General features: G+C 36.8%; 1 protein-coding gene across 1 annotated transcript; it reads right to left on the bottom strand.

Annotated features, from left to right (window-relative positions):
* Positions 1 to 3,025: 3,025 nt before the first annotated feature.
* Positions 3,026 to 4,914, bottom strand: LOC18025899 (protein RER1A). Its single transcript, XM_024160454.1, has 3 exons — positions 4,777 to 4,914; positions 3,873 to 4,247; positions 3,026 to 3,338 (listed from the first exon to the last, which is right to left on the bottom strand). The coding sequence occupies exons 2-3, from the start codon at positions 4,223 to 4,225 to the stop codon at positions 3,026 to 3,028; spliced, it is 666 nt and encodes a 221-aa protein (XP_024016222.1). The 5' UTR covers positions 4,226 to 4,247; positions 4,777 to 4,914.
* Between the last annotated feature and the right edge of the window lie 4,593 nt (positions 4,915 to 9,507).

Here is a 9,507-nt window from a genome sequence, read left to right as displayed (position 1 = left end):
TTATTAATATGAAAATCAAGTTACATAACAATAACAATACATAAAAATAAACATACAAAGCAATAAGACAACAAAGATGAGTTTGAAGAATTTTTCCTTCAGAGTTTTTTGCGCTGTAAGAGTGTCCACACTATCCTTCCTTGTAATCGCATTTGATCTGATGCGATTTTCTTTGGCTATGATCCATCTTTTCTCATGTTGTATGTCATTGACACATTCCAAAATAAGAACTAAAGATATTCTTCGAATAAGAATCCAATTTATTGATTCATTCGATATAAATTTTTTTTGGAATTGCTAATTTTCATTCCATTAAAGGTTCTTATGTATTTTTTATTATTAGAATTAACATTAAGAAACTCATTATTTATAATGGTGCATTGGTAAAACTTTGATTGGGTTTTTAAGGGAAAAAAATATTAAACACTGATGGAGAGAGAAGAAACATCAATGCAGAGAGAAAAAGCAGTCCATATTTTTTAATCCAATCTGCAGCAGACACTTGTCCAAGAAGAATCAATTCTTCAGGCCCCAAATAAGAATCGATTTTTCTAATTTTGAGCCATAAAACATTATTTTTAAACCAAAAAAGCTTAAGAAATCCAAATTAGATTTCCCGATAATGATGCTCTAAGGTTCTCCTCGTAAAGCTCCAAAGCAAGTCTCGTGTTCTCATGTTGAAGGAATATAAGATTTGTTCAATGAATATCGATCTCAATGTTGTTCCTCCGACTATAAAGTTCAAACGCGCACTTGACCTAAAGGATTCCAATACTAATTCAGAACAAGTTGATTTACTTGGACTTTTTTCACTGCGACGGTTTGTTGTTATGCACCACCAGAAACAATAAACCATTGGTTTGTAATCCGTGGTTAGGGAAAACCAGGTGGATCAAACTCGAAACTGGTGACAAGAAGACATACTCTACGTTTGCTCTAGGATACGCAAACAAAAAAACTTGCCGTAGTTACAAAATCTTGAGCCAATGGATATGTTACGAAATAAACGACCGAGTTTTTGGGTTTCATATCTATGACTTTACCTCTGACTCATGGAGAGTTTTTAATGCTCCAAACGTTAGAAGCTTCATAACAAGATGCTGTGGTGTGTCTTTGAAGGGGAATACTTACTGGCTTGTGAGAGATGACATAGATCACTCCATCTTCTTACTCAGTTTTGATTTTACAAGAGAGAGATTTAGACGTCTGTCTATTCCGCCACCTCTGAGTCGTGATCGCGGTTGTTCGAAGCTATCAGTTGTTAGGGAATAAGAGCTCTCAGTGTTAACTAAGCACATAAATTATCCCGAGGTGGAGATTTGGGTGACCAAGAAAATTGATATTCAAGCAGAGTTTTCATGGAGCAAATCCTTCGCAGTGGACTTACACCATACTCCCGGCGGTTGTGTTTTTGTTTACACGACTCTTTTAATCGACGAGGAGAAGAGAGTGGCATTGTGTTGTAATGTTAGTGGTGGCAACAAAGTATACGGTTTTGGAAAAGATGGTGAGTATTACACAGATACCCCTGTTCTAGAATATAAAAACAAACCATTTTCATTTTATTGTTGCCCATTTATTTTTGATTATGTTCCAAGGTTGGTTCCAATCCAATAAGTTAGAGGCAAAGGAAAAGAGTGAAAACTAGTCAATAAGAATAAACAAGAGATTTCCTGCTGCTCTTTTTTGTTTTTTTCTTCGTTTTTGTTTTGTAAAAAGGTCGTTTAAATAATTTAATGATTTGATATTTATGAACCTTTTCTTCTTTGTGCTGTATAGTTTTGATTTTGTTTTAACTCAAAAAAAAAAAATTGATCCGATGATGATATGAACCTGAGAACTGCTTTGATTATAAAGAGAACTATTTTTTTTGTTAGCTCAAAGTTGCACAGGTAAAGAGATATAATATAGCTCTTTGTTAAAAAAAGGTTGATAGGGTTGTTGGTAAGTTTATTAAAAGGGAAGCTGTAGGTTTCTGAAATTAAGTGCGAGCTAAAAGAGAATAAAGGAAACAAACCCAGAGAATGCAAGAACTGTTTCAAGGGCTTATTCACTTCAACAAGACAAGATTGATATTAGCAAAAACAATAGCCCACAAAAAAAAAAGAAAAAAAGGGAAGAATGACTTGTAACATTGAGAAAGATCACGAGAGACATGCAAAACTAAAACTAAAAAAAAATATATATTTGAAAACCTAAAGATCTAAATAGGTAACCATTACAATAATTAGTGAACTAAAGAAAAGATAATTGAGATTGATGAAATTGGAATGATAGAAAAATAATTTCATTCCTTTCATTCCACTTGAATATAGTAGAAGAACAATTTCTCTTAAATTTGTTAACAGTTCACTTTTTTCCACCTTATTTTGTTTTTCCACTGTGTTTTCACTTCAAATGATGAAACTTTAGAACAATACATAATTCTAATTTTCTTTTACTCCTTTAATAATTGTACAACAATATGCAATACATGAGTATTATTCATCATATGACATGTAATTAATTAAAATCTTCTCTAGGATGATGTCTTCCAACTCAAATCAGTTTCATAAGTATGAATGCTGATCAATAAATTACTCGAACGGTTTGTGAAAAGTAACATTTTGTTGTCCAAAAATAAAAAGAATACTTTGGTATTTTACTTTTCCACTCTGAACAAGAGGTTAAAGAATTGTTATAAAAAGTTCAAAATGAGGAAATAAATCTTTTACTATTGGTGGTAACTTTATAATAGTTTTTATTTTCTGTTTTTAACCATATTAGCATCCATACGCATTCTTCAAACAGAGAAAATGAAGCCGAGTCATGGACGATATCACAAATACTAATGCTACGACCTTAACACTACTTTAGGATATAGTAATCAGAGTAATGATGCTTTCCTCTACATAAAAATAAATCTGAATGACAAGCATTCTCGATACCGGAGAGATCTATTCTAAGGTATGATCTACTCTTAGGAGCCGCAAAACAGTTTCTTTGGACTGAGATATATGGACAAATCACAAAACCAGAAACCTTTCTATGCTTCAGTCTCCGCGAGAGCTGCTACCAGAAGCCTTCTTCCCTCCATATTTCTGTTTTGAGAACACGAAAACTCAGTAATGTTTCTGAATGAGATTTGGATTAGTTTCATGAGCATGAGCATGCGCAACTTACTGTTTTCAGACTGAAGGAATGTATTTGTACTGATCATGTGTGAGATTTGGCGCCTCATCGTCAGTGCAAACAGAGCGATCCAATAGCAGAGAAGTATTGGCCAAAAGACAGGGATGTCGAAGAAAGAAAAGAATGTCATCACAAACGCTATGAAGAAAGCCTTAGTCATGGAGTACCTGGCAAATCATAAAAAAGGATATACAGTGAGATACCACATATGGAACATGAAGAATATAAACCGATATCCTCACAAGATTTAACATAGATTCTGAATGAAGTCACTTTGAGACTCGTCTCCATATAGTAAAAACAGATTCAACATCAATTTCCTTAAGCTAATAGGCACTGCTTATGCAAACATACTCTACAAGCCTCATCATTCTTTATCTTCAATTGGAAAATCCATCGAAGCAAATAGTGAAAAAGAACAGAATATAACCGACATTTCTCACAGAGACTCGTCTCCATATACCATAAACAGATCCAACATCAATTTCCCTAAGCTAAAGGCACTGTTTTACTATGGTCTTATGCAAACATACTCTATCTGCCTCACATATGGTTTCATCGTTCTTAAATGTTAAACTGGAAAATCCATTACAACGAGAGAAATAGGACAGACCATAGTGACACAATAGCATATTTAACAAGCTTCACAAGTCATTAAAGCACATCAGATATTAGCACAGAGAGTGTATTGTCAAAATTACCAGAACTTAAACTCTGGAAGTCGACGGATGAATGGCTTGAACTCATCTGAACCTTTTGTAGGTAACATCGGACCATCAGAAGTATCATCAAGCTCGGGATCGACCAGTGGTGACAAAAACCCAATCAGCAGGTTCAGAACGTAAATCCCCAGCGCGTAAGTAATGATATAGAACCCTTGAACGTAGTAAACCCTCAAAAAGTATATCCCTGCCATCACAAGCGTCCCGATCCACCTATTAACTGCGTGAGGCGTGGTTTTGTCTAAGTAATACTGATACAGCCTCCACGCCTCATTCGCACGTCGTTGTACAGGTGATGCCATTGAATCAGTGTCGCCTCTAACTCCATCCATTTTAACACGCGATATCAAGAATCTGCAAACTCAGCAAGATAATCCTATTAACTGGATGATTCTAGAATATCTATACAACCAATCAAAGGACATTTAGGTCAATGTGTAGCACATGAATGAGATCAACGTAACATTAGACTCAGATACTTTCACTGTTTCACAACACTCAAATTGAGCGCAATGCAAGATATATCAAATCCAGGGACCAAAATCCAGAACAGACTCAAAATTTTCAGTAACTAAGCCGAAATTTGAGAATCGATACTAGGAAATAGAAGATAAACTAAAACTAAGGTCAACATTCCGCAGATTCAGATCTCGAAATCAGAATTTCCTAGAAAACTATCCAAGATTCTTGAGCACAAACGAAGCTAAAAGCACGAATTTCACATCCGAAACAAGCGGAAACACAATCTCCACCCAGCATGTAGGAAAGATAATCAATGAAATTAAGAGGAAGCGTGAAGACGACTTCAAGCAACAAAATCAGATGTTGAAAACGAAGAAACGAAACGTGAGGATGATTAGGATGGAGAAGAAGAGAAACTGACCTGCGAAGACTTAGGGTTTCATAGAGCAAAGGAGACTGCGATAATTCCTGGAAATGGAGTAAGCACGGAAGCGAGGAGATCTTACTGAAGAAGAATCGACGAAGGAAGAGGATGTAAGGAACGAGTGATATAAATATATAATGTGGCGTCACTATATTCTTATGAATTTTCGACATTCACCCCAAATACTTTTTTTTTTTTACTTTAACAATTAGTAAGCCTTAAATAGATGATTATCTAAAATGAATTAAGGTAGACCTTTCTTTTTGTCTAAAATAATATTGTTCTTAAATGGATGATTATCTAAAATAATTAAATTAATTTCAAAAATTAAATATTAAATTAATCATCTATCTAAGTCTAAACAAATAAATTAAAATGTGTAGAGCTTAGCTTTAGTTGTTGATTAATACTTGTTAGAATTAAATAATCAAATCATTTTATTTTTGTTTTCTGAGTGTTTATTTATTAATTAAGGACTAAAATATCATTTTTAAAAATATAAGAAATATTTCAAATTCTTAAAAATAGTTCAGATTTCATATATGAAAACATTAGTTTTGGATAATAGTACATTTTTGGAAATTGAGTAGTTAAATTCAATATATGAATCTCAATAATTTGGATAAAGATCGACTTTACGATATATATATTTTAGTAATAATCAATTTCAAGACGAATATACAAATAATTTAGAAAATTTTAGAAAATTTTAATGAATCTTAAAAAGGATTTGAAAAATTTGGAAAAAAAAATTGAACAATTTTCATTAATTTGGTTAAATATCTAAATGGGTAATTCGAATACTCTGTCTAATACCCATTCCCTTACACGTTGAACAAAATTAAACATAATATTCCTAGTTCCTAAGTATATAAATGTTTAAAAGAGATTAAATATAAGACAGAACAATCAAGACGTATATGTTATATGACGAATTTTACATCCCAAAGTAGACATTGCTAATCCAAATTAAGTGTTAAGGTGGTAAGCTATATTTTGCAGAAAAGGCAAAAAAAAAAAGGTACTATAATCCTATAATTTTTTTTTTGGGTCAAATTATTGCTCTCAATGTCAGTAATTAATCGTGAGAGCTAGTGTCATAACTTGAGTTAGAGTAAGAGAAATAACATAATTGAAAGGGAGAGACAAAAAGGTGATTCAAGTTCTAACATAAGGCTTATGGTCTAGTAGATTTATAGTGTCAAAGTCTCTTTCTCATTGTCTTTTTTTTTTTTTTTCTTTGAATAGTATGTTAAATTATTCAAAAAAAAAAAGTTTTTACAACTAGTGCAGCTTTTTAGAGAGAATATGTGAATAAGCTATAAATACAAACTAAACCAGAAAACAAAATAAATGGTTATCGTGTTGAAAACCATATCACCATCCCTTCGTCGTAACGAGTATCTCCCATGGCTCTGATAGAAGATAATTTGTTTCTGATCTGCTTGTCGATGAATTGAGTCATTTGCCCCTCTGTTGTTGGCGGTTCACCATGCCTTCTGTTATTTCTCTCCCTCCATATCCAATACAGAGATGTCTGGAAGGTGTAACGAAATAACCATTGCCGAGTTTTCTCCCGCGGGTGCTCCTGCAGCTGGTTTAGAATCTCGTTCCAGCTGTTGGTGTAATCAGGTGCAAGAAGCTTCCTTACTAGGTTACTCCACACCCTCTCGGTAAAACTGCATTCGAAGAAGAGATGATTGTGGGTTTCTAGTGATGCTCTGCAGAAGACACAGGATGTATCGGCTCCAGTGTTCCATCGAGCGATCCGATCCCCTGTTGTAAGGCGGTTATGCATCGCTAACGAAGCTATGAATGTGAACTTTGGTGTTGCGCGGGAGAACCAGATCCCCTTTGCCCACTCACATATTGGCTGTGCTGTTCTGATTAAGCTCAATGTGTCCTTAGAGCTGAACTTTGGTTTGAATTTGTCATTTCGACGCTTCCACAAGACCACGTCAGCTTCAGCGATTCTCACTTTCTGCTTTGTCGAGTAGATTATCTCTTCTATGTCGTTAAGAATATCCACGCGGTATCGACGGCGACGGTGAGTATTCAAAACCACAGCAACAGTGTAGTGATTTGGGATCCCTAAATCGATGCATCCCCTCTGACCTGTGAGATCAATCAGTCTGCCTAATGGGCACCAAACATCGTACCAGAACGACGTGTGTTCTCCATTGCGAATGTCAATACGAACAAAATCTCGAGCTATTTCCCGGAATTTAAGGAGTTTCTTCCACATCCAAGAACCCAGAGAGGTGGATTCCTTGACATTCCAAAACGAGCCTTTTCGGATAAGGTGTCGTCTTACCCAATCAACCCAGAGCGATGACTGCGAAGCAAATAGACGCCAAATTAGTTAAAGACAGCACACTTTGTTTGCCTCCGTGACTGATCTTAGACCTAAACACCTTCATTATGAGGCTTGCAGACATCTTTCCAAGCAAGCTTAGCCTTCTTGGGGTTCAAATCGGGACCCGACCAGAGGAAGGCAGAGCACATCTTGTCAATCTCCGAGATACAAGCTTTTGGAAGTCGATATGCAGATATCCAGAAGTTTGTTAGGCTATGTATAACCGAACCAATAAGCTGAAGGCGACCTGCAAAGGTCAAATACCGAGCTGTCCAAGTGCTGATTCGGTGGCGGATTTTCTCCAACAAAGGGCTATAATCGTGAGCTTTCATCTACTTGGTGAGGAGAGGAAGACCCAAGTACCTCACTGGTAAGGAATCGGATTCAAAAGGGAACTGATCCAGAATAGAGTCCAGCATTGACCCTGATACTCCCGCTACATACAAAGTAGATTTCTCCAGGCTTATGTTTAGACCCGAGAGGGAGGCAAAATCCTGAAAAACGCCTAAAACACCTTCAATAGAACTCTTTTTCCCATCAGAGAACACTAACATATCATCAGCAAAACACAAATGCGTGAGCTTAAGGTTTTGGCACGAAGGGTGGTATCCGAATTTTCTATCTGCAGCCGCCTTGTCCAAAAGCTTGGATAACACATTCATACAGATCACAAAGAGGTAAGGTGAGAGGGAGCAACCTTGACGAAGACCCCTCTTGCTCTGGAAATAACCTGAGAGCTCGCCGTTTACTTGAACAGAGAAAGAAGCAGACGTAACACACAGAGTAATCCAATGGATGAAAACCTGTGGGAAGTTCAGAGCCTTGAGTGTAGCAAGCAGGAAAGGCCAATGTACCGTATCGAAAGCCTTGGAGATATCAATTTTGACTGCACAACGGGCTGATATTGTTTCCTTATGGTAGTTTTTAACCAGCTCAGAAGCTAAAAGAACATTTTCCATGAGCAAACGACCTTTGACAAACGCCGATTGGTTTTTTGTAATGAATAGAGGAAGAACTTTCTTGAGTCTGTTTGCAAGGATCTTTGAAACCACCTTATAAAGAACATTACAGCATGAGATCGGTCTGTAATCTTTCATCACCTTTGCCTCTTTCTTTTTAGGGATTAGTGCTAAAATAGTGGAGTTGACACCTTTTGGCAAGAATTCTTTATCGAAGAAGGACTGAACTGCAATGACAAAATCTGATCCAATAATCGGCCAAGCTTCCCTGAAGAATTCACTAGTGTATCCGTCAGGACCTGGAGATTTATTTCCTGGCATCCCAAATAGAACCAATCTGATTTCTTCTTCTGTTACACGTCTGCTTAGTATCTCCACCTCCGTCTCGTTGCATTGAAAACCAAGCAGGTCACGTAACTCAGCTTCCGGCATTGCAGTACTGTTAGGCGTTTCCGATGATAAAAAGGTGCTGAAAAATTCCTCTGCTTCCACCTTTATTTCGTTTTGAGTCACTCCAGGGTTCCATCACTTCTTTGAATCTCCCTGATAGAGTTTCGGACCTCTCTATTCCTTGCAGCTTGATGAAAAAATCTGTTGTTTCCATCTCCAACCTTTAACCAATGGATTTTTGACTTCTGTCGAAGGAATTTCTCCTCCAGCTCCGATAGCCTCTGCCACTTTTCAAATGCTTTGGATTCCTCTTTCATCGCTACTGATGTATGGTGCTGCAGAGTTCGTGTTTGGGCTTCACAGAGCTTGTCAAACGCGCTTTTTGTTCGCTGGGAAAGATCACTTAGTTGATTCTTACTGAATTCTTTGAGCTTTGGCTTTAGAAATTTCAGTTTTTTGGAGAATCGATACATGGCAGACGTCGAATTGAAAATAGCCTCTGTTTCCTCCCAGTAAGTCTTTATCAGCGGTAAAAACTCCGGATGACTAGTGACAGCATTTGTAAATTTAAACGGACGCCTGATTCTCTGCTTTTCCACTTCAATTTGAATGCGACACCTAAGGTGATCCGAGCATCCTCCAGATTCAAAATTGCAGTAAGATTGAGGATAAGAGGTGTACCATGAGTCACTCATGAGAACCCGATCAAGCTTTTTGCAGATGAGCCCCTCTTCACGCTTGTTACACCAGATGAAACTCGGGCCATGAGTAGTTATGTCAACTAAAGAGCCATAACGAACCATGTCTTGAAAATCACGCATTCCTTGCGAAGTAGATGGAGAGTTTTGAAATTCTGAGTGCTCCTCCTCCTCTAGAATCTCATTGAAATCACCGAAAATGAGCCACGGTTTATTACGAAAAAGAGGAGAGTCTTGATGGTTCTTTATATCAGTCCAGAGCTCCTTCCTCTCCTCTGCTGTGTTAAGGGCATAAACGAAAGAAAAAAAGAATTCCTCCGTCGCA

Source organism: Eutrema salsugineum, unplaced genomic scaffold, assembly GCF_000478725.1.
Source record: "Eutrema salsugineum unplaced genomic scaffold, Eutsalg1_0 scaffold_11, whole genome shotgun sequence".
NCBI lineage: Eukaryota > Viridiplantae > Streptophyta > Magnoliopsida > Brassicales > Brassicaceae > Eutrema > Eutrema salsugineum.
Note: the sequence above shows the minus strand (reverse complement) of the source record. Positions and strands in the feature narration are given on the sequence as shown.